Consider the following 24625-nt stretch of genomic DNA (forward strand, 5'->3'; position numbering starts at 1 on the left):
TCTCAGTCGTTCAGTTTGATTAGTTCCAAGTAATAAGACTGACTTGAACAAAACGGACTTTCTTCAGAATTATTCCGTTGAGACGGAAACCGATCTGAAAACGAAATTTAAAAAGCAAGAAAAAAAAAATGGAGGAAAGAGAAACTTATGTCTTGCTGAAACTGAATGATAAAAATAATCATGACCTGTTCCTCTAGGGTGTGGCGTCCCAGTCAATAACAAGAGCTTATCTAAACGTTTACTTCACTAAAGGCTAAAATTAGGATTGCTATTTCATAGATGAAACAACAAGCCGAATTCAGCACGAGTATCTTGGAACGTGTATTTATTTCTAACATTTTACTTGATGTCTTGATTATTATATAAAAAACTGGAAAACCAAAACGTTTCATCACAATTGACACCTGAGTATTTGGTTGAATATTTGATGCCTCTGCCATAGAAATGTAACAGACATAACCATAACAGTATTATGGATTGAGGAATGTGTCATGTAGTGAAATTCTTACCCGATGCAGAAGATGATGAGAAAAACTGATAAATTAGATCATCCAGACGGGCGAGATGGATGGCTCAGTTCGATTGCTTTGGCCATTGGCTTCATGGCACTGCATCACGTGAGTTTTCAAGCGTGCAAGATCAAAGACCTTTCCACAGCACCTGAGATGAGTTACATCGGGCGGGCAATAAAGATTGATGGCTTTCCTGTGGTGCACAAACAAAAACATTTTCAAATGATGGGCCATCAATCAATGAATTTTTTAAAATAAACAAATAAAACAATCACGTTACCCTATACCGTAGCGGTACATAGCGTGATAGTCGCCGTTGTCATCCCTGTAGCCCGTCGCACTCCTCGCTTTGGTGTTGTGCCACGTAGAGATGTTAGCCAAGCGGCAAAAATCCAACAATGCATTCGACGTCTTTTCTTTCCCTTCTTGGTTAGGTGCGTCTTTATCAGTAGTAGGAACAGAAGTTGATGCGTTGGATGATGTCGACGCCAAGGTAGGCCCATTCTTCTCCTCTGATGGCTCTTGAATTGTTGACATAACCACGTCTGCAGTCTTTATTGCTTTGATCGAACGTTGGCGCCGAATGCTGGACTGACGGACGGCCATATTCGCTTCGGCTATTTCCCAAAATATAGACATTTAAAGAAAAGAGAAAAAAAAAAAAACAGAATGAAAAGATGAATTATTGGAGTTTATTTAAGTCAAAACTTATGGTATTATATATAACGTCAAGTTTTTTAGAATCGAACCAAAAATTAAGCAAATTTTATGCTACCAACAATGACGGTAGGTTAGTCAATTTGTTTGTTAATAACAATGTAAAGATAATGAAGCCGACTCACGGCTAGAAGGCGGAGGCTGCCAATTCTTGACTGCGTTGTGGGTTAGTAAAACGACGTGTTCCAGCATTTCCAAGTGTTTGCTCTGCTCCCAATTGGTGAAGACAGGAAGTGTTCCATAGGCGTACTGAACAGCACTGAGGCAGGGATCGCGAGTAGACCTGCCCTTAAGGTCTTCCCAACGAACAATGGCCACTTTGGATGCATGCCACACATACTCGAGGCATTCGAGTGCGTGCGGAATGGTATCGGGCTCCATCGCACCTCGAATTCGATTCGCGATGGAACCGGACAATTCCAACAAGCGCTCGAGTAGAGGCAATAGAGCTGACACTGTCATCACCAGCGCAGTTTGTGAGCGTAATTTACGGGCTTCTTCTTGGATGGAATTAATCATTAGAAGGTGAGATGGAATCGATGCACGTGACGGAAGCTGACTAGTCGAATCCACTGAAAAAGTAAAAAAATAACAATTTTAGCGCGACATCCGGCATTTTGCTTGGTAGATCATACCGTTACGAGAGGTAGCCGACTCGATGGCTAATTGATCCCGGGACCGTTTTTTGCCCAGAGATGGTGACAAACTTGACACAGGTGAAGTCGCAACAGATGGGATTGGCGGAGGAGGTACTTCAGATTTTAATGCTGGTCCAGGAATGGCTGTGGACGGATCGATAATTTTCGGGCAAGGAATCTTTTTCGGCGGTAAATGTGAAGAGGTAAAATGGGCTTGAAATTCTTTGCATGAGGTAAAAATGTGGCCACAACAGTCCATCATTCCCGGCCAATAGTGAAGAACAAATTCTGTCCAATTGCTACTTAAGGGTTTCTCTTTGATTGGAACTATGCTGGCATATTTTTCTCTTTTGATTGTCAATACCTCCACGAAATAATCAATACTCTCTTGATTCGCGCAAAAATCTGCAATCATTAGCCACCAAAAAAAGTTCATAAGTCAACATTTAATTAAAGGTAGCAGATAAAAATTACCTTCCGGTTCTCCTGGCTTGTGCTGCGGCGGGAATTTGTGTTGGTCCGCTTGAAAACCAGGAGGGCTTTTTGAGCTTGGTCTATCTGACACTTCGCTTTTGGTACCTTTAGGACATAGAAAATTGGCTGCGTGACCGTTAATATCAAAATATTCGGTAAGACAATTAAGAAAGATTTACTGTTTACTTATTTTAGTTTGACGAATATCTGCAGAGTCTGTTTCAGCATCATTAACAATGGAGGAATCTATCTGCGGCGTAACAACAGCCAAGGATGGACCTGGTTTTGGCGGACGATGAGATCGATTGATGTGTTTCTCCAACACATGAGAATTGTCCCTCACCAGACCACAACAAATGACTTTGCCGGGCCAATAATACTGCACAAACCCTGCCAAACTGAGTGCTAGCGGAATGTGCGTGGAAGAACTAGCTTGACGCGGGATATTCAGATGTCCATACTTCCCGAGCTAGAAAAAAAAAAAGAAAAATTAAACTTCAATACAAAACATAGATATCGAAAGGAAAATAATTCAATTACATACCTTGAGAGCTAGTACTTCGGCAAAGTATCTAAGGCGTTCAGAAGTTGCAATAAAGTTTTCAGGTGCGCCTGGTTCATGCTGCGGTTCATATTTCATTTGATCACGTTCTAATTCACCCATTTGTTCTTCAGTTTTATTTCCTAAAGCCTCATGACTACTGCATCTTTTACGTGTTCTTTTAGGACGACTAGAACTTCTTTCATCTCCGGACTCTACATCGGATAATTCAACAAATTAACAAAAATTTCTTTATAGCGTACAGATATATATATCACCGTACCGACTGAAGAATCTATCGTAGCAATTGTGTGGTTTAGTTTAGGCTGCTTGTAACTTAACGGGCCAGGACGACTTGACGGACCTAGAAGAATTAAAATTAAAGACCACCAAGAATGTAGTATTCTAAAACTTTTCAAGACATACTTTAAAAAGATAATAAATAACGATATCATAATAATTTTTGTACTTAGCGTTTTGCGTTTCCGGGCAACTAAACCGGTGAAATCGCCTGATGTACTGGGTCGGTTAGTCAGTGATTGTGACGCCATTGCCTGTCGGAAGTTTGGGACGCTTTCCTTAGTGGGAAGACTTTTATCGTCGAACTCGTCAGGTAGGGAGACTATGTCACTGCTATTGTCCGAATACAAATGAGCTGTGGCCAACTGGGAAGTTGTAGAAGTTTTGCCCACTGTTTCCGTTTCATTCATGTCGTCTTCGGGTGGCGTAGCTGAGATGCAACCAAGATTAAGTGACGGTGATGGAATTTTTATCTGTGGTACATGTTGCTTGTAGTAATGAGCACTATATTTGTGTGAGCTCTTGTAAAGCTTTTTGCAGCAGCTCATTGCACCAGGCCAATACAAAGTTATGAATGTTTCATAGCTCAAGGCTATAGGAATGTTTTTTAGGGACTGAGGGATTCTGCAATTTGCCAATTTACTGTACTTTACGATCTTGAGCTCAAGGACCTTTAAGAAGTAATTCAATTTCTCTCGTGTGGCAGGATTTTCTGCACAAAATACGACAACATCAAGCTTTTTAGTCAAGGCAGTTGACATCTACATGCCAAACAAACAGAAGTTCACACTGAAATGAAAAATGGCACGGTACACACCTTCTGGATCTCCAGGCCTGTGTTGGGGTGGATAGTTTTTGTGGTCCTCTAAGATTTCCTTGACACATTCAGGGTCTACTTCATCGATATCTAGATACAAATACACTGATATTGAAATTTACTGACACTGACCGAAATTTACATATCTGATATTGAATTTCTCTTGTAACTACGAAGCATTAATATACCTTCAATTGTATCTAGCAAATCCAACTTTCTTGGTTTGTTTGCTATTGTTTCTTGCAATGATTGGTCTGAATCGCTGGAATTGATAAAATCACTCAACCTGGCAACAGCATTTGAATTTTCTTCTTCAGTTGGGGGACTGGAATCGATAACAATTGACGAAGAACTGCTTTGAGACGAAGGCTCACGTTGGCGACTAGTATCATAGGGAACCATTTCTTTCCCGATTACGCTCACCATTTTCTTTTCAACGAAGACAAGAGCTTACTGCCGCCAAGTGTTTGTGGCTCACTCTAGTAAAATATAAGTCTTACGATTGAAATTGGCGCTTTTCTTAGAAATAGGTGATCAAATTAGTGTAGAACCTATGTTCGTGTTAAACGAGGGATTCGAAAAACGTGGGTAAAGTACTCTACTGTACCTCCCTTTTACGTCACAGCTGTAAGTCGTAAGAGCAAGACGTTGCCCGATTTCTCACTTTAGGAAGCAGAGAAAAATGGATGACAAAGAAAATTTGCCGATAATAATTTTTGACAATTTTAGGAACAACCAAAAATAAAGAAATTTAAAAATTCGAAATTAAAAATTAGGTTCAATAATGAAAGACAAATTTTAAATTATAATAAACAAAAGCTAGTGATATCGAGGAATGTGTCAGCTCCTGCTGGTACCTTTGGCAGCATGGTCATAGTGTGGCATGGACAAGACCAGTTCACGTTGTCTTACAAAAAGAAACGGAGGGAAAAACTTTAGTGTGTACCAAAATAGATTGAACTGAGGAACAAAATAGGTTGGCTTTAGTTCTCGACATTCTATTTAGTGACCTAGGCTACTAACAACACCTCTTCCGGGGGTCTCTTTTTATTTCGAGTAATGGCCGAGCAAATCTCCTTACCCCACCTCCCACTCACTTGCATCCATTTAGAATCAAGATAAAATCTCTTAAAAAGTACGAAATTTATAGCTGGTAGTTCGAAAAAGGAAAAGAAAAATTCAAAGGAATCTGAAAACAAGCCTTCACGTGGTCGGCGTCTCCTTCAGGGAGACAGGCTGCTTCTACCATCAACGAGCACAACGTCAGAATATAAAGCCAGTGCAAATCCGTACACAACAATCGACCGAAGAATCGACAAATATCAGCTGTGGAACACGCAACAGGCTAACTTTGCTATACTCTTGTGTGTGTAATGCTGTTGGTGTTGTTGCTGTTTGACTGGTGAGATGAGCCCACTCGAGTCGTCGTCGAGGTTGAAGAAAGAATAAGGCCAGCAAAGAAAAGAGGAAGCTCCTTTTTTTTTCGTTTTTTGGCGCTGGCTCTACGCGGTTGTGGTCGTCGGTCGAGTTGTTTTTTTTTTTTTTTCCTCTTTCGCCTATTTTTCACGAGCACCACAGCAGCCAATTCAGTTCAACGACTACTGACGTTGAAACTGTTCGCACTTTCATGTTTTTCGTGTTAGTGCAGCTGAGCATCAAGTTGAACGTGTTTTTGTGATTGGTGCACTCTGAACTTGGGTGAAGAGATTTTTCTCATAACTAAAAACCGAGACATCTAACGGGCCGAGGTGATGGTCCAATAACTGAACTAGCCGTACGCGTTTGGGATCCTGCTGAATTTGTCTACGACCGACGAGACGAACGAGTTGGCATCAGCTGTTTGTCGTGTTCGCCACTGACGCCGTCACTACCATCAATTTCACAGACAACATACACAAGGTAATAAATTTATGAGGTTGACCTTCTACTTTTAATTTGACATTTGAGACTAGACCTGGTTGCTATTAACTGACGAGGCATTCGACACAGTTTAAACAAAAGCCGAGTACGTAGGCAGTAAACAGCACATATAAGGGGAGGTACTCTGGCGCCGATTTCCATTTTTAGTTTTTTGCTGCCGTTGAATGTTTATTTACAAACCGACGCGACTACTTGAAAGAATTCAAATCCTTGCAAGAGCAGTTGAAACGTTGATAAATAACACCAGGGTGTTGAAATCGTTTTTAACCAATTGTGGGGTCACATCTATTTGATTGTTTTTATTTGGGTTTGTTGGGTTTTTCGTTTGCGACATTGTTGATTGTTTTAGAGTCGGAAGTGCCAGTCGTTTGTAGCAGAAAAAATTCTACGTTTGTGTAAACATAACAGAATAATAATAATAATAGGGATATCGTCGGCTGAGGTCGTTGAAACATTGTTGCTTCTGGGTATTATCGTATCACAAAGTGGCCACACATTTCTATATAGAGAGAGCTCTCTCGCTGACTGATATAGAGGGGGGGTCCTTGGCTTTTGTGCGTAAGGTTCGTACGCCTCGGCATGAAGCCAGAGGAAGACGTTGCTCGCTCCAACTATTACTGGACAGAGAGCAGCAAAACATTCTTCGACTTGCTGCTGTATATCCTTCCGTCTAGTGCTCCTGCACAATCCCCCACCCCTTCGTTATGATTGATTGAGAACTGCAAAGAACCAGGAAGAGAGAACGACGAACCCGTTGCCTCTGATCCAACAGCATGTTGCTCTCTGCATACACACGTTGTGTGTGTGTGTGTGTGTCTGTACATGTATTTGTCTATATTTGATCAGAATCATCAGCAGCGCTATAATTAGCCCAGTTTTTTCAGCTAGGGATCTGCTGTACTCAAGCTGGCCATACCCGGTGCTGTTACTCGTATAGTTAGTACATCTGACGTGTACATCTCTTTTTCTGCAGAATGTTAGCCGTTCCTATCCGGTCTAGGTTTCCTTGCTTGGGTTGTGATTGTGATAACACGGGACGGTCCACCTACAGCGGTGATAATGATGATGAGAAACACTGCTGGCCTTAGCGAATGACGTGGTTGCGTCATCATTAGTCTTGTGCCGTTTTGGCAATGGCTTCTGTTTCTGCGGCTGCTCACCATATTCTGGCATCCGCGTTCGGGGGGGGGGGGACTGCGAAAGGGTGGAAATAAGCGGATGAGCGTGAGCCAGAGGTGCACTGTGTCGCCACCTAGTGCTTAATCACGCTACTTAATGTGCTTTGCCTATCCCATTATATCTCACAAGATTCTGCCCATTTGTCCCGCAGAATTTACAACTTTTTTGGCATAATAAATAAAAATAATGAGATGTGTAAACGAGAATGCAACAACTTAATACGATCACTGTCGTTATCCATATTTTTGTTTTCTGTTTTCACAGGAGCTGCTGATGATAATAAACCATGGCTGGAAGACAACAAAACTCCTTCTTGTCCAGCAGTACGTTCTTCATTTTTTCTCTAGTTAAAATCAAATTTTTAAAAAAACTTCTTTACATTAAATGAATTAGTGGTGAACGAATTGAAGCAAAAGACGAGCAGCATGAATCAGACGAGCAGTGAACATGAGCAGCAAATGTCGTCGTCCAGCGTTCGGACGTCCGTCACTTCAAGTTCGGCTTCGTATTCGACTTCCAGCGTCGAAGGACAAAATGTGAGTGACATGGCCACTTTGATTTATTAATAGCTCTTTTTGGGTGTCGGCAGCGTTACGCTTGAAACGTACTCGATTGCAAGTGTTTTTTTGCGTAACGAGTTGTCCAATATTCGTCAGTATTCAAGGACGACGACGTCCAAGTGATTGACGACAGCCACAAATGACGAGTAGGTGTCTCACTGACTGACACTTCCTGTCTTAATTGACCGCCCACTTTACACGCGCCAAAACAATCGGCAAAATATCTCATCTGCTGGTCGTCACCTCCTGCTCAAACGCGCGTCGCTGCGTGAGTGTCTCTATCAATGTCCTTGCATATAATTATAGTGGAAACATTGCGATGGCATCAAGGTGTTTGCTCTCAAAAAATGTCCCGGCGTGCAATCATGTCGAACGTCAGCGTAACTGACGACATGGCGCTGTGACCAAGAGACACACCAGTTTATTTATTAGAGTCCCTTTCCTTTTTTTTTTTTTTGTCTTCTTTAACACGTGATTGGCGTACGATCCATCATGCGCGGCGGTGTAAGTGTCACACAGGCGTCCAATGGGCGTTATAGCTAGGCGCACAGTTGGGAATCCGACCCTGTTTTATCAGACAGTTGGGTGTCCTGATAGAGAATGAGTTTCGCTACAGGAAACCTTATAGTACAGGAACTGTAAGGTTTTTGGTCTCTATATCTGTGTATAGCGGATGAAATGTCTTGGCAACGCGGACAAAACAAACTTTTGCAGCCGAGCGCAGAGCCGACCCGGATGCACGGATAGCCTCTTGCTTTGTCTTGTTTCTTATTCCCTTTGTATCCTCTTTCGAGTTTTGTTTGGGTATCCGTTTGTAGTTGGCCAGCTCAGGCAAAAATCAACTCAAGTCGAACTGGTTTGACTGACTGAAAAGAATGCGTACCTTTCCCTTGCCAACTTGATAGCTCCTCATTCATATCCGTTTTTTTTTTTTTTAAATTTTCTCTTAACAAGAATTATATCTTTCAACGTTGAATGGAGGGAGTGAGAGAGGGAAAGGGTGGGAACTGGCCGATTTATAGTAAATCCTATTCAAGGAGATGTCTAGTTGTTTGTTGTTGTTTTTTTCATTTCGGTTTACGCGGCGTGTAAACATATAGCCAGGCAACGTAGCAGAAGAAGGAGTTTTACGATAACGACGTTAGGGACTGTTTGAATAACGACCAAAGTCGAGTAGATATATAATAATGAAGCTGGAAAAGAACAAACGTCAGCGAGAGAAGAATCCTCATTTCGAAATTGAGTCAACGAGGCTTGAGGGACGAATTTGAAAAGGACTTTTGCATCTCGTCATAGTTGGAAGGAGGCGAAATTGCAGCTTCGAAATGGACCGCGTCAATGTCTGCGTGTAGACGTCAGCCACAAGTCGTATAGATTGAGCGATTCTTCATCTGACAGACGCAGCTAGGCAGACTGTTATTGTTGCGCTGCTAAGAGAGAGGGACAGGAGCTGAACAAAAATAGCCGAACGAATGGCCACACAGCAACGGCTGAGTTGAATTTGTTTGCTCATATCATTTTAGGTTTTGATTCAATTTTGACAAACATTTTTGCGGTTAGCCGGCCGTAGTGTGTAGGGCGTCTTTTGCAAACCGCCGACGCCGATGGTTGGAATGGCATCCGTCGTAGCTCGTCCCGTGCAGCGCAACGGTTCATATGCGAGACAGTCGTGCGGAGCGGATGCGCGGCCGCCGCCGTGTACATCCTCGATGCGACCAACCAGTCAGAAAGAAAAAACCAAAGTCTTTTGATGTCATTGTGATGAACGAGCTTCTGCGTCTGTTTCGTTTTTTTGGCGTTTGCCAATTGGAAAAGAAACAAACCGCCAAAAACTCGGAAGGGTCGATGGCCATCTTGAATTCCGACATCATCCATCCTTTTTTTTGGGGGGGGTGGATGCAGTGCCACTAGAGCAAACACAACGTCCCTTGTAATAATAAACACAGAATGGAATGAAGCGAATGCGAAAACGGAAGGGGGCGTGTCGATAATGGCTATCGAAATTCCGTCGTTATAATTCACGAAGTTAGGTCGATATTTTGATTGTCCCGAAACTGGTTCGCGCCCAGGCTTTTCCATTGAGACGACGACGAGCCAACAACCAAAACGAATTGCAAAACGAATTTCATAAAAAAAAGAAGGGAAAAAAAAAAAATACTTTATGGAAATTCTGATTGGCAGGCAACATTTGAATGCTCACCTCGTGCTGTTTTTTTTAATTTGGATTGTTGGTTAGAGAAAGAAACAAAAAAATAAAATAGGAAGAACGGAATGACAACGACCATTTTTCCTCAGTTCTTTTTGTTTGCTATTTTTCAAGTCTTTCTTTTTGCTTGCCTCTCCGTCAGTCTATTCCGTATAGGACGCATTCCAATGCCAAGAAGAAAATCGCAGATGAGAAGGACGAAATAGCAACAGCAGCAAAAGCAAATACAACAGGAATGCGAAAGAGACCCAAAGTCATTCGTACATGAAAAAAAAAAATAAAATAAAAAGAAAACTAAAAGAATATGTTTTGAAAAAAAAGAAGCCCCTCGTTGTCGAGTGGGAAGAAAACGGTGGTGCTGCGCGATGGTCTAATCATCATAAATAAATCAATCAATAGATATAATCAGCAGCTATAGAATAGGAAGAGAGACGTCACACGCGCAAAAAAACTGCTTCGACCTGCAAACAACCGGTGGCAGCATCCCAATAATCCGGTGATCACGCATCCCCCCCCCTTCCTTTTTTTTTTAACGTCATCACGTTCTCGTGCAGAAAAAGACGATCGACTATTTCTAGGATGTTTTTTTTTTAACTGTATTCAACGCGAACGGACATTAGCGAACACGACCAAATAAGGGCAACGGGTGCGGCCCGAATGATTGCACGGCACTCGAGTCGAGGTAATGTGTTGATTCGGACTGCGATGATGGACCAACGAGCAATAATACAGACGCCAGTCGCTAAGCAAGAGTCGATGGTCGTTGGAAAGAATGTTTCCTCATTTTTGTGCGCATGCCATGTGACTCTATTGTGTACATTTGTTAAACTTTAGTCCCCGTTTGAAAGAGAGAGAGAGAGAGATGTTTGAACGATGAGTCACGCTCTGCATTCTGATGTATAGACGGGAACGGCCAGCGACGGAATCTTTTCGCGCCCGTGCGCAATGCTGTCCATTTTGAATTCTCGCCCCCCCCCTTTTTTTTGTTTGCCCTTTGAGTTATTATTCTTGTGCGATTGTGTGTCGCCCTCACCTCGTCAACAGCGATATGGAACGTTCAGTCTATTGGCTGCCGCTGAACGTCCCGTCGATGGGACAAAAAAGAAAAAAAAAAGCGGAGCGTCGTTTCCAAAGCAAATAAATAAGTAGGCAGCCGAGAAAAGAAAAGAAGAAAAGTAGATACGACATTGACACATTTGCAAAGCCATTTCAAGAATTCGAGCAATGAAGGATGACGAGGCGGCGGATGGACGGGCTGGATTTGTGGGCGGATAGGTGATGGCCGGATGCTAGCGCCAGAAAAGGGTACGGGAAATGGGAAAAAGAGGGAAAAAAAAAAAAAAAAGAAATAAATAAATAAGGAAAAGACAAAGGTGACACGGTGCCAGTATGTTCTTTGCCACTTGCCAGGAAGCACGATGGAAGCGCGCGAGCGGAAAATAGAAAAACAAAAAATGAAAATAAATCAGATTTCCTGTTAGCCCTATTGCATTACGGGCTGGTGTGTGTGCACGCACACAGTGATGTAGGTGGGCAAAAAATAATTCCGGGCATGCGACTACGTTAAATGCCATTCAAAACTCCTCCCATCATAATCTTCCTATGCCAACAGGCAAATCCCAAGTCAAACAAAAAAAAAACCAAACAAAAACAGATAGCCTTGAAATATTTGTCGTATTATTAGTTGAAAAGATAAGGAAAAAGAGATGGAATACGACGAATGATGGGGAAATTCTCAATTTGTGATCGTTTTTGAATGGGTCGCTGGTACACATAGTAAGTCTCAATCCTACTCCCATTTTTTTTGTTTTTTTATTTCGTCTTGTTTTCTTTCCAAGTTGTATCGCCACACAGCCCACGTTATTGTTGCACTTGTCGATCGGACAACCCTGTGGCCGGGCACGTCGCCCAGTTTCACTCAGGGACGCGGGATGCAAAAAAAACTTGATTAGTATTTTGTTTTTTTCCAAGAAATTCTCCGTCAGCTACACGATGCCGAACCAAAGAAACGATTTTTCTTCAAAATAGCCACTGCTCTCGTTTTTCCCTTTGCTGGCCAGTTGATCCGTTGTGTCGCTGCGCTTTGTGTTCCTTTGCCGTATCGCTAGGATTGCACGGGCCGTGTCTTTTGGCTTCAGGTGGAAATGTGCAGTCATCCGCGCCCTCTGTGTACCCGACGTGACTGTCATTCCTCCCCGCATCCTACACGCAGAGATCGTGATGCTGCATAGTGCCAGACACAACTTTTTCTTGTCCTGGCCGCCGCTGTCGCTTCCTTCGCGCTCCTCTTCTTGCGCTCTTTCGCCCACCTCTTTGCCCCCCCCACACACACACACCACCCCGGGATCCCAACTCCTCCTTTTCCCTATTAGAAGGTGAGAGGGCTCCGCTATTTATAAGAGGATCCCGACCAGGACAAGAGTCAGTCACTTTGCGCTCCTTTGCGCCCTCCTCACTTCTTGGCTTTTTGAAACACGACACGCATCAATACGCCACTTTGTAAGCCAAGAGCCCTCAGGACAGTCGGACGCATTTTTCGAAATGGGTACCCGCTAAACACTCTGTTTAGCAGTAACCCCCCCCACCCCCCCAATCAAACGTACGAGACTCGTTTGCTTGTAGACGGCCATCATTTTTGTTTAAATTTTGATTGGAATCGTTTCTTCGGAAGTGCCACGATTCTGTACGATTGTGCAAGTGTGTTTTTGTTTGTTGTCCAACTCATTTGGGGTTTACGGTCAGTCAACGATCTGCCCGAGAGTCTATACGAGACACAACAGCTGCGCAGCTGTTGCTGGCCGATCGCGCGGCCCGCTGACGCCTGTGCGAGTTTGAGTTGTCGTCGAACTGATTATCAACTCGCTCGCACCTAATCGAAAAGTCCGAAATCATGTTGCCTACATTTTGCCGAGTGACGGGCAACAGCCGTAACCTGCCCAAGCCCAATTATTTCCCGCTGTTGCCGCCCATTTCGCCGGTGGAAGCGCGTCGCATTTGCCGGTTGATGGGCAAATCCGTTGGCAGTTCGGACGAAGAACTTCGCCACACGTACGTCCCTCTCATCGAATTCGCTCGCATCTCCAAAGCCGTTAAATGTCACATCACCAATCACGCCGACCAACAGCATCACTACCAGCAGACGAATGCAACGGGAAGCAACGGTCCGGCCGGAAAGTGCCGCATCACGGCCAAACACCAAATCAACGACAATTACAAATATCTCTATCCCATCATCGGAGCCAAAGACACGAATCTCAAACAGTTGAAAGCCATTCTCGATAGGATGAGCAGCCGGCTGGACACGCTAACCTTCCAGCCCGGCCAGCGATTCGTTTACCAGCTGGACGACAATCATTTGAATCTCGTCCTGCCCGCCGAAATGGAGGCGGCCATCCGTCGCGGAGAGATCGAGAATCTTTTGCTGTCGAGAGACGGTTCGAGCGTCCTCATTCGGCTCAAAGATGGGCCCAGTTTGACGCTGAATCTACGACCCATAACTCTGCCCGTCCCCGGCGACATGCCTCCGCTGCTGGAAGGAGGCGGACAGGACGACGAAATTCTGGCCAAACAGCGACAGATCCGACAGTACAAGAAGCGCAAGATTTCGGATCCCAAGAAGAACGGCGTCTTGACGCCGACGCCGCCGCCGGAAGAGTCCGAGAAAGAGCAAATCATCATCGCCGACTGGACGGACCGTATGGAGAAATTAACGGCGTACCATCGGAGCGCCAGCAATTTGCTGACGCTGGGCTCCGATTGGCGCGAGCTGCTCTATCCGAAAATCGACAATTGGAATTTCGACTCGCTGCCCGTCCTCAAGGAGGAAGATTTGCCCAACTTGCCCATCCGCAATTTCGATCCTGTTCAACTGCCGGCCGACAGTTTGTCGCCCGGATTGATCCAATCGAATCAAGTCCCCATTCTGAACGAGGAAACGGTCGGCTTCGAAGCCGTGCCCATCTTTGGCGAAGCCATCCGGCCCTTCAAGGGCAAATTGGCACCCAACTTTGTCCAGGAGCTGGATCGGATCACGGCCACGCAAGCCGCCTCTTCCACCGCCCAACTGAAGGACCTCTTCAGCGACGTCGAATCGCTCATGTTCCTGCCCTTCATTCACGAGGTTGGGTCCGTCCTGGAAGCCGTAGACCGCGGCCGGAAGGGATGGATGGTGCGCAGCGAACAGGACGGCGTCCGATTCGTCACAACTCCGCCATCCGGAAAGGATCAGGACAAAATCAGGGCCGTTGAAGGCATGATGGTTCCGGTCGGCCAAGGCGAGGAGGAGCGTTTCGTCGTCGGGCAACACGTTCCCAAATCCGCGACCGGATTCGTTCCGGGCAAGATGGTTGGAGAACATTTCCAGCCTGGATGCGTCGTGCAGGGAGTGGAGGGAGTCGGATTCCTGCCTGGATGCATCTTTGATGGAGTCTTTGCCGCAGGGCAAATCATCCGAGACGGCCGATCGTCGCAGTTCATCAACGGCCAATCCGTGCAGACGCTCTTCGGTCCGAAATTCTTGCCGGGCCGGACGATCCAGACGGATGGCGAAGGGTTGAAATTCGTGGCCGGCCAAACGTCGTCGGTGGACGGCAAGTTTCACGTCGGCCAACTCTTTCAAACGATCAACGGGCCGACGTTCGTCAGCGGGGTCACGTTCGACACGCCGCAAGGCGCCTGTTTCGTCGCCGGCCAAGTGGACGTGGACGGCCAATTTGCTGCCGGACAGGTCTTGATGGATGGCCCGAACGGCACGGCGCAATTCACGATGGGCGAAAACGTGGAAACGGCCGACGGTCCGCTCTTCCTGCCCGGTCAGAGTTACAAGACGCCAGACGGACGGACGAAATTCTGTCCCGGTCGCCAAATGGTTTTGGAGGACGGCCAGAAGCGGTTCGTACCGGGCGAGACGATGATTTCCAAAGAAGGGACGCAATTTGTTGCCGGAGTCTTAGCCGAGGAGAAATTCATCCCGTGCCAAATCGACATGACGCAAAACGGCCGTCTGCTAATAGCCACCAAAGAAGAGGAAGTCTTCTTTCGGACGGGCGTGAGCGACGGCCTGCCCATCGACAACAGCACGTTCTCTGCGATGCCGAGGAAGAAGCCGGACATGGGCTACATGATCCAGGTGGAAGAGAAAGTCAAATTCTTGCCCACCGAACAAGGACACGATGAGCTGATGATCAGCACGGCCAACGGCGAAGACGTCAAGGTTGTTCCCGGCCAGCTGCTGGAGATGGACGACACGCCGAAATTCATCCCGGGCAAAACGATCGAGAGCGCCCTGGGCAACATTTTCATCCCCGGTCAGGCCGTCAGGACGGGACCCAACAAGATTGAGCAGTTTGTGCCCGGCCAAGTCATCGACACGGGCAATTCCTCCTCGATCGAAGGCATCAGCGGACCCATGTTTTGTCCAGGTACATTTACACTCTTCGTCACGTCCTTTTGATTCAATTGACCTTAACACCTTTTTTTTTTTTTTTTTTTTTTGAAATTTGATTTCTCTTGAAAATCAAAAACAGGTCAAATGGTGAATTGCGAGAGTGGCAAAAAGTTCGTACCTGGCCAAGTGTTTGGCAGCAAAACTGGGCCACGCTTCGTACCGGGCAAAATCCTGCTGAGTCCTTCGGGCGCCAGCACGTTTATTCCGGGTCAGGTGCTGTACAGCAGCGACCGCGGCTCCGTTTTCGTACCTGGCAACATTGTAGACACGAATTCCGGGCCTTACTTTGTCCCCGGACGGGTGGTAGACCTGCCCAACGGCGGCATCAAATTCCTGGCCGGTGAGATCATCGAAACCGATTCGGGCCCACGCTACGTCACCGAACACGAAACCGACTTGGACCTGCTGGACGAAGCCGAAGATCAGAAGGAGATCGTCGTCCAAGGGTTCGCCGTCACTCCCGAAGAATTGCGTCTGATCACGGCCTACCCTTTCGCCGCGTTGCACTACCCGCTGAAGGACGGCGATTCGATCATCAATTCGCGCATGTTGAGGCAAATGGCCGCGGCCGGGGTGGCCGTCAGCAAGTTAACCAACAACCCGAACGCGAACAACAACAGTGACGACGTCAAAGTCGTGGCCCCAAAGGACATTGACGAATCGATCCTGGGCGCCAACGTCTTCCGCACGACCGAGCCGCCGCCGCCCAAACCCAAGAAGCCCAAGGCCGCGCCGGCTATTCTTGGCGACAAACTGCCCGTAGAAACGAAAGTGATGGAGGCAGAGCCGCTGAAATTGGCGGTGAAGGTGGGAGGCGAACCCCCGCCCGACGTTAAATGGTTCAAGGATCCACCGGGCACGCAAGTCATGGCCGACGAGAGGACCAGCTTAACCGTGTCACCAGACGGGGTGGCCGAACTGGAAATCAACGCCGCCGATCCGCAGAAAGATTCCGGCAAATATACGATGGTGGCCGTCAATGAAACGGGACAGGTCACGAGCCAGACTGTCGTCGATGTTCAAAAGAAACACGAAGAGCCGACCGTTAAGGGCGAGCCATTGCCCGTTGAGACCAAAGTGATGGAAGACGAGCCACTGACGTTGAAGCTAAAAGTCGGTGGTAATCCCCTGCCGGACGTCAAATGGTACAAAGATCCGCCCGGACACGAAGTGATCCCCGACGAGCGCACCAGAATTAGTCTGTCGCCAGACGGAACGGCTGAGCTGGCCATCGATTCGGCTAATCCCGCCACCGATTCTGGCCAGTACAAGATGGTAGCCACTAACGAGCTGGGCCAATTAACTGCCCAGACTAACGTCAACGTCGAAAAGAAACCGAGGAAAGCCACCATTGAAGAAACTCTTCCTGCCAAAGTGACCACGTTCCAGGGCCAGCTTTTGAAGTTGACGGCCAAAGTGAACGGACATCCTCCACCCAACGTCAAATGGTACAAGGATCCGCCCGGAACTGAAGTGACGGCCGATGACAGGACGACCATTGAACTCTTACCGGATGGAACTGCTTCACTTCAAATCGCTTCGGTCGATCCAGCAAAAGATTCCGGACAATATAAAATGGTCGTCATGAACGGATCGGGCCAAGCGACGAGCCAATCGGCCGTCGACGTCTCCAAGAAGCCCATGAAAGCCACGGTGGACGAGAACTTGGCCTCGTCCGTCATCGCCTATCACGGCGAACCTTTAAAATTAAAAGTCAAAGTCAGTGGCAATCCTCTGCCCAACGTCAAATGGTTCAAAGATGACAAAGAATTGACATCCGATGGTCGCATGACCATCACTTTGTCGCCGGACGGAACGGCCGAATTCGAAATCGCTTCAGCGGATGCGACGAAAGACAGCGGGAAATACAAGATGGTGGCTGTGAATGCGACGGGACAGAGCACAAGCGAAACAACAGTCGACGTCCAGGAAAATAAACCGAAAAAGGCAACGATTGAAGAGAATCTGTCCTCGTCCGTAACGGCCTATCACGGCGATCCGCTCCACTTGAAGCTCAAATTGAGCGGATTCCCGCTGCCAGCAGTCAAATGGTTCAGAAATGATGAAGAGCTGAAAGCAGACGAGCGAATGACGATGAAAGTGTTGCCGGATGGAACCGCAGAGCTGGACATCCTCTCGGCCGATATGGCTAAAGATGGCGGACAATACAAAATGGTAGCTGTGAATGAAACGGGACAAGTGACGTCGCAAACTGTCGTCAAAATCCAAAAGAAACCCGAATGCCCGTCTCTTCAAGGCGAGAAACTGCCCGTCGAAACGAAAGTGATGGAAGCCGAGCCGCTGAGATTGTCCGTCAAACTCAACGGCCATCCGCTGCCGGACGTCAAATGGTACAAAGACCCGCCGGGAACCGAAGTCGTTGCTGACGATAGAATCGAAATCAAATTGCTGCCAGACGGAACGGCCAAATTAGACATCCAATCGGCCGATCCAGCCGTTGATGGCGGTCAATACAAAATGGTGGCCATCAATGCGTTGGGTCAAGTCACCAGCGAAACGGCCGTCCACGTCGAGAAGAAACCGAAGAAGGCCGCCATCGAAGAAACTCTACCGGCCAAAATAACAACGTTCCAAGGCCAGCTGTTGAAATTGACGGCCAAAGTGAGCGGACATCCTCCGCCCAACGTCAAATGGTACAAGGATCCACCGGGCAGCGAATTGATGGCTGACGGCCGGACGACGATTGAATTATTAGCCGACGGAACAGCTAAATTGGAAATCACTTCCGTCGATCCAGCAAAGGATTCCGGCCAGTATAGGATAGTGGCTGCCAATGCGACGGGCCAAGCCATCAGCCGTTCGGCCGTCGAGGTGTCGAAACAGCCGATGAAGGCAACGGTGGACGAGAGCTTGGCATCGTCCGTCATCGCCTATCACGGCGAACCTTTAAAATTAAAAGTCAAAGTCAGTGGCAATCCGCTGCCAAGCGTCAAATGGTACAAGGATGAAAAGGAACTCGTTGCCAACGAGCGCATGCGAATTCAATTGTCAGCCGACGGAATGGCCGAGTTCGAAATCGCCTCGGCAGATTGGACGAAAGACAGCGGACAATACAAGATGGTGGCAGTCAATGCGACGGGACAAAGTACGAGCGAAACGTCCGTCGACGTCCAGCAGAACAAGCCGCAAAAGGCCTCGATGGACGAAAGCTTGTCCGCGTTGGTCACGGCCTATCACGGCGAGCCGTTGAAATTGAAGGTGAAGGTCAGCGGCCATCCTCTGCCCGACGTGAAATGGTACAAGGGCGAGAAAGAACTGAAGACGAACCAACGAATGACCATCAAATTATCGTCGGACGGAACTGCGGAATTTGAAATCCATTCGGCAGACTCGGCCAAAGATTCCGGCCAGTATAAAATGGTGGCTGTTAATGCCAGTGGTCAAGTCACCAGTCAATCCATCGTGGACGTGCAAAGGAACAAGCCGAAGAAGGCCAGCATCGACGAAGCGCTGTCCTCTTCCGTAACGGCCTATCACGGCGAGCCGCTCAACTTGAAACTGAAACTCAGCGGATATCCTTTACCGGATGTGAAATGGTTCAAAGACGACAAGGAACTCGTTGCCAACGATCGTACCAAAATCAAACTGTCTCCGGATGGAACGGCCGAACTGGAAATTCCATCGGCCGACGTGGCGAAGGATTGCGGACAGTACAAAGTCATGGCCGTCAACTCCCTTGGTCAAGTCACGAGCGAAACGGCCGTCGATATTCAAAAGAAAACGGAAGCGCCCACCATCACGGGTGACACGCTGTCCGCCGAAATCAAAGTGATGGATACTGAGCCGTTGAAATTAATGTTGAAAGTGAGCGGCAATCCACTGCCCGACGTGAAATGGTACAAAGATCCGCCTGGACGTGAACTGTTCCCGGATGACAGGATGTCAATTAAATTATCTTTGGACGGCACTGCCGAACTGGAAATCGCCTCGGCCGATTCGACGTGCGATGCTGGGCAATACAAAATGATAGCGGTGAACGCGTTGGGCCAGTTGGTGGCGGAGACGAAGGTCAGCGTCGAGAAGAAACCGAAAGAGGCCACGATCGATCAAGAACTTCCAGCTAAAGTGACGGCCTACCAAGGCCAGCTATTGAAATTGACGGCCAAAGTGAGCGGCCATCCTTTGCCGGTCGTCAAATGGTTTAAAGATCCACCTGGCAAGGAATTGGTCAACGATGAGAGGACCACCATCCGACTGTTGGAAGACGGAACGGCTGAGCTGGAAATCATGTCAGTCGATCCGGACAAAGACACGGGAGCGTATCGGATGGTCGTGATCAATCCGTTGGGTGAAGTGACGAGCAAAACAGCTGTCCACGTCTCGAAGAAACCAAAGAAAGCGACACTGGACGAGGCTTTGTCATCTTCCGTCTTAGCCTATCACGGAGAGCCTTTGAAATTGAAGCTCAAAGTCAGTGGCAACCCACTGCCGGACGTCAAATGGTTTAAAGATGACAGAGAATTGACATGCGACGATCGCGTGAAAATCAACTTGTCAGCGGACGGGACGGCGGAACTCGAAATCGCATCAGCGGATTCGTCCAAAGACAGCGGACAGTACAAGATGGTGGCCGTGAACGCAACTGGGCAAGTGACGAGCGAGACGAGCGTCGATGTTCAGAAGAACAAGCCGAAGAAAGTCACGATCGAAGAGAATTTAGCGTCGTCGTTGACCGTCTTCCACGGCGAACCGATGAAACTCAAATTGAAATTAGACGGTTATCCTCTTCCGGATGTCAAGTGGTACAAAGACGACAATGAACTCATTGCCGACGGGCGTATCGTCATCAAGTTATCAGCGGACGGAACGGCCGAACTGGACATCGCCTCGGCTGATTCAGCCCAAGATGGCGGACAGTACAGATTGATCGCCGTGAACGCACTGGGCCAGGTAACTAGCCAAACTATCGTGGATGTCCAAAAGAGCCGGCCGAAGGAAGCCACCATCGACGAAGCTTTGGCTTCTTCCCTTCTAGTCCACCACGGCCAGCCGCTGACGTTGAAGCTCAAATTAAGTGGCTACCCTCTACCGGAAGTCAAATGGTTCAAAGACGGAAAGGAAGTGAAAACAAACGAACGTACGACTATTCGATTGTCGACGGACGGAACTGCGGAATTCGAAATCGCATCGGCCGATTCGGCCTGCGATTCGGGCGAGTATAAAATCATTGCCAAAAACGCAATGGGTCAAGTGACGAGCCAAACTGTCGTCAATGTCCAGAAGAAAACGGAAGCGCCCACGTTGCTCAGCGACAAGTTGCCGGACGCGACCAAAGTCATCGAAGGCAATTCGCTGAAACTGAGCGTCAAAGTCGGTGGCGATCCGTTGCCCGAAGTCAAATGGTTCAAGGACGGCCAAGGGCTGGTTCCCAACGAACGAACAGACATCCAATTGCTGTCGGATGGCACCGCAAAATTAGAAATCACCAACACAGATCCAGTCATCGACGATGGCGAGTACAAAGTCGTTGCCAAAAACGCCAAAGGTCAAGTGACGAGCCAGACGGACGTCAACATCGAGAAGAAAAGCGATGCGCCCACTTTGCTGGGCGACAAATTGCCCGAAACGACCAAAGTCATCGAAGGCGATTCGCTGAAACTGAGCGTCAAAGTCGGTGGCGACCCACTGCCCGACGTCAAATGGTTCAAGGACGGCCAAGGACTTGTGCCCAATGAACGGACAGACATTCAATTGCTGTCGGATGGCACCGCCAAATTAGAAATCACGAAAGCAGATCCGATCAAAGATGCCGGCGTCTATAAATTGGTGGCCAAAAACGCCACTGGGCAAGTCACTAGCCAAACAGCCGTCGCTATCGAAGAAAGACAAAAGGAAGCCACCATCGAGGAAGCCCTTCCGGCTAAGACGATGGCTTTCCAGGGCCAGATGTTGAAGCTGACAGTCAAAGTGGGCGGGAACCCTTTGCCCGATGTCAAGTGGTACAAGGACGGAAACGAACTGACTGCGAACGATCGGACGGCGATGCGATTATTACCGGATGGAACGGCCGAATTGGAAATCCTGTCAGCCGATGCGGGCACGGATGTCGGCCAGTATCAAATCATGGCCGAGAATGCGACGGCTCTGGTGACGAGCGAAACGGCCGTGCGTGTCACGAAGAAGCCCAAAAAAGCCACGGTCGATGAGGAATTGTCTTCGGCCTTGACGGCCTATCACGGCGATCCGATGAAATTGAAAGCCAAAGTGAGTGGCAACCCGTTGCCGGAGGTGAAATGGTACAAGGATAACGAAGAGCTGATTCCCGACGAGCGGCTGGACATTCAATTGCTTCCAGACGGAACGGCAGCGCTGGAAATCGCGTCGGCCGATTCGTCCAGAGACGGCGGCCTTTATAAAATGGTGGCCGTCAATCCGACGGGTCAAAGTACCACCCAGACGTCCGTCGACGTCAAACGATACAAACCCAAACTGGCCAGCATCGACGAAGGTTTGCCGGCCGCGGTGACGGCCGTGCAGGGCCAACCGTTGAAACTCAGTGGCAAAGTGAGCGGCCATCCTAAACCAGAGGTCAAATGGCTCAAGGACGGCCGTCTCATCCACCCGGGCAATGCAAACATGTCCCACCTGGCCGATGGCACCGTCTCCTTGGAAATCAAGTCGGCCAGGTCGGCCGACGCCGGCCGATACACGCTGTCCGTCCTGAACGAGTTGGGAGAGAACGAAAGCGACACGGTGGTAGAGATCGAGGCCCTTCCGGTGGAACCGCCGCCACCGCCCGTGCCCAGTGACAACATGAACGACCCGCTCATCCTCGATTTTTTCAAGCGCATCAAAACGGATTTGGAATCGGTGGAAAACGATCCGTACATCAGGGAGACGCTGGAAGCGGCCGAAGCGTTGGCGCAGACCGGCGGAAGACTCGATTTGGCCAAGACCATCCGCACGTTGCTGGACATTCTGAAAAATACGGAACGCGATCCCGAAGTGGTAGACCTCATTTTCGGCATCCTGCGCTCCAAGCAAAGTAAGAAGCCGCCCAGTGGACTCGACTCGTCCGCGTTGCACGGATTGCTGGGCAGAGCCTTGACCAACAAGTTGGGATGGGCCAAGTCACCGGCTGGCACTGAAGTCTCAGGTTCCCCTCCAACGAGACCGGCCGATCTCAGAGGCTTGGACGGTCCACACGCCAATCAGAACGGATCGAAATCGCCCATCGACGAGAGCAAATTAGTAGACAAATGGCAATACTTGAACGGACCTGTTGAGAACAACAACAACAACAACAACAGCGGTGCTGGTCGATTACGTAAAATCTCAGCCGAGAGGCGTCATCCTCGTCGGGTGACGTCACGTAGCTCTTCGTTCGCTCGCAACATGGACCTGTCGGAAGAGGCTAGTGACGATCCAGACATAGACGAGTCAGGATTGGGCGTCAACGCTACGCCCAGGGTCTTTGATCCCAGCAACCCGATCCCGGTGGTCATCACCAGCGCCAAAGACATTTCGCGCGACGTCATCGACACTTTGCGCTACTCGCGCGACGAGGCCAAAAAGGAATTTTACACCCAAAAGATCCTCGAAGCCGTCGGATTGCCCTATTCAGGTCCTCGCTCGTCCAGCAATGAATCAGAGGACGGATGGAAATCCACCCCAGCCTCTCGCAAATCCAGCAATAATCCATCGCGCAAAACGTCTCAGAATTCTCCGGCCTCGGCTTGCATCATCTTGAAGGATTTCTTGCAGACGATTGTGCCGGCCGAAGCGGCGCACAACGTCCTCATCGGCCAGATTGATTACATGATCATCGACGACGAAGGCGTGCGCTACTTTGAATCGGCGCACGGATTCGCTAGTCGCCGCAACAGCCGCTACGACATCCGCCTAGCGGCCCAAGAAACGCTGAAGGCCAACCGGTCCCGCAGTGGAAGCGTCGAACCGACGAACAACGCCATTAACGAGGAAACAGCGGCTGCTCAGGGCCCTTGGCCCTGGGCAGATGTTGGGCCTCGTTCCCGACGCGCCAGCATCGACGAATTCCGCAAAAGGCTGCTGGAACAGGACGCCAGCATCTCGAACAAAACGCGTCGCAGTTCGAGTCGAGAGCGTCCTCCTTCCGGCAGCTTCCATTCGATTCATCAGCCGCACGGAAGACACTCTGTGGCCGCTTTCCCTCTCAGCCGCAATAGCAGCAGTGGCTACGTCTCGCCCATGGCGTCGGCCAGGAGCCGTCGAGGTAGCTTAGCCGAGGATTATTGCGCCCTGTACGGATTGAACGCCGCTGGAGCCGCCAACGCGGCTCTCATGCGTAAGCGCAAAGTAGGAACGGCCGGATCGATGGACGGAGTGGCCAGTAGCATTAGCAGCAGCACCGCTCGATCCAAGCGATTTAGTCAAGCATCTTTCGATGAATCTTACTGATTTGAAATGACGACTACCACCCACACCCCCCCCCCCCAGGCCCTTTTGTTGTTGAGCCGTTTCGGCCTTTGTCGTTTTCGTCCTCGTTTTGTTGTCGATTTGAAAACATGTTGGGATGCGAAAAGAGGCTGAGAAGTGGGCAATCACGAGAGAAAGTTATCGCTCTCTCCTATGTTGATTTGAGCTGTGTTCGGCCTGTTGTCGATTGCCTTGTTCTAAATTTAGTTGTGTGTCCTCCTCCGTAAAAGATAATTGGGGTGATGAAAAGGAAATGATTGGAGGCAACGATGATAGTCCTTCATTTGTAATGATCTTCTTCAACGATGATTCGTGATGGTGATGTAGAGTGTGGTATTCTTTCAGTTTTCAATAGTGTGTCTTGAAACAGAATCCAGTCCCTCAAAAGTCCCTTCTTCAATGCAATCGAAACTTTGTAGTGATACTATTTTTTTTTTTTTTTTTTTTTTTGGTGCTGGTGGATCCACGGTGTTTGTTGTGTATAATATTGTATACCACACCGCCACCCACACAATTGGTCAACATCCCTATCATCCTCCCTGCTTGATCGTGTAAATATAATCGACACGTTTTAACTGAAATCAACTTAAGAAGCCAAGTGCTTTTCTTTTTGCCCCTCTTACATGTTTGTAATTCCGAAATTGGCATCACGTTGGAATCCGTTTGAAAGCAGGTAACATGGCGGCTTTGGCTCGGACGTCGTGCATACGTTCCCACCGAATTTAAGACGGTTTTAATTTAGACGTAGTTCAGGTGACGACAAGTTGCGTTGGGGAACACGACAAATTCTCTTGTCGAAGGACGACGTTATCTTGCATATCTTAAACGTCTCAAACTGTCTGCGTTGCTTGAAGACCATCGCGTCATCGCCCGACATCAACGGGCAGTACTCGTAGA

The 24625-nt window shown here is 48.2% G+C and overlaps 3 protein-coding genes across 7 annotated transcripts in view; 2 read left to right on the forward strand and 1 right to left on the reverse strand.

Annotated features, from left to right (window-relative positions):
* Positions 1 to 310: 310 nt before the first annotated feature.
* Positions 311 to 4651, reverse strand: LOC130701400 (uncharacterized). Of its 4 annotated transcripts, XM_057523362.2 has the most exons (12): positions 4188 to 4650; positions 4000 to 4089; positions 3352 to 3894; positions 3166 to 3246; positions 2886 to 3097; positions 2528 to 2810; positions 2342 to 2467; positions 1865 to 2272; positions 1355 to 1801; positions 793 to 1129; positions 510 to 705; positions 311 to 433 (listed from the first exon to the last, which is right to left on the reverse strand). In XM_057523362.2, the coding sequence occupies exons 1-11, from the start codon at positions 4423 to 4425 to the stop codon at positions 543 to 545; spliced, it is 2928 nt and encodes a 975-aa protein (XP_057379345.1). In that variant the 5' UTR covers positions 4426 to 4650; the 3' UTR covers positions 311 to 433; positions 510 to 542. The 4 variants fall into 4 exon arrangements, with proteins under 4 accessions (XP_057379345.1, XP_057379346.1, XP_057379344.1 ...); XM_057523363.2 differs by having other exon boundaries at positions 311 to 705; positions 2342 to 2446; positions 4188 to 4651; XM_057523361.2 differs by having other exon boundaries at positions 311 to 705.
* A 696-nt stretch (positions 4652 to 5347) lies between these two features.
* The window catches only part of LOC130701393 (obscurin-like), a 39310-nt gene continuing 20032 nt past the window's right edge, over positions 5348 to 24625 (forward strand). For both annotated transcript variants that reach the window (XM_057523349.2, XM_057523350.2), the window contains exons 1-3: positions 5348 to 5898; positions 7363 to 7421; positions 7492 to 7634. In XM_057523349.2, coding sequence (XP_057379332.1) covers positions 7385 to 7421; positions 7492 to 7634 — 180 coding nt within the window. In that variant the 5' untranslated portion in view covers positions 5348 to 5898; positions 7363 to 7384. The remainder of the gene's footprint in view (positions 5899 to 7362; positions 7422 to 7491; positions 7635 to 24625) is intronic.
* Positions 12723 to 24339, forward strand: LOC130701394 (muscle M-line assembly protein unc-89-like). The gene is made up of 2 exons (XM_057523352.2): positions 12723 to 15284; positions 15390 to 24339. The coding sequence occupies exons 1-2, from the start codon at positions 12755 to 12757 to the stop codon at positions 23708 to 23710; spliced, it is 10851 nt and encodes a 3616-aa protein (XP_057379335.1). The 5' UTR covers positions 12723 to 12754; the 3' UTR covers positions 23711 to 24339.

The sequence above is a fragment of the Daphnia carinata genome, chromosome 10, assembly GCF_022539665.2.
Source record: "Daphnia carinata strain CSIRO-1 chromosome 10, CSIRO_AGI_Dcar_HiC_V3, whole genome shotgun sequence".
Lineage (NCBI taxonomy): Eukaryota > Metazoa > Arthropoda > Branchiopoda > Diplostraca > Daphniidae > Daphnia > Daphnia carinata.

Coding starts and splice junctions, on each gene's coding strand:
- LOC130701394 (XM_057523352.2), top strand. CDS start 12,755: ATGTTGCCTACATTTTGCCGAGTGACGGGCAACAGCCGTAACCTGCCC. Junction 15,285..15,389: donor CGGACCCATGTTTTGTCCAG/GTACATTTACAC, acceptor AATCAAAAACAG/GTCAAATGGTGAATTGCGAG.
- LOC130701400 (XM_057523362.2), bottom strand. CDS start 4,425: ATGGTGAGCGTAATCGGGAAAGAAATGGTTCCCTATGATACTAGTCGC. Junction 3,247..3,351: donor CCGGAAACGCAAAACGCTAA/GTACAAAAATTA, acceptor TAATTCTTCTAG/GTCCGTCAAGTCGTCCTGGC. Junction 1,802..1,864: donor GTCGGCTACCTCTCGTAACG/GTATGATCTACC, acceptor TTACTTTTTCAG/TGGATTCGACTAGTCAGCTT.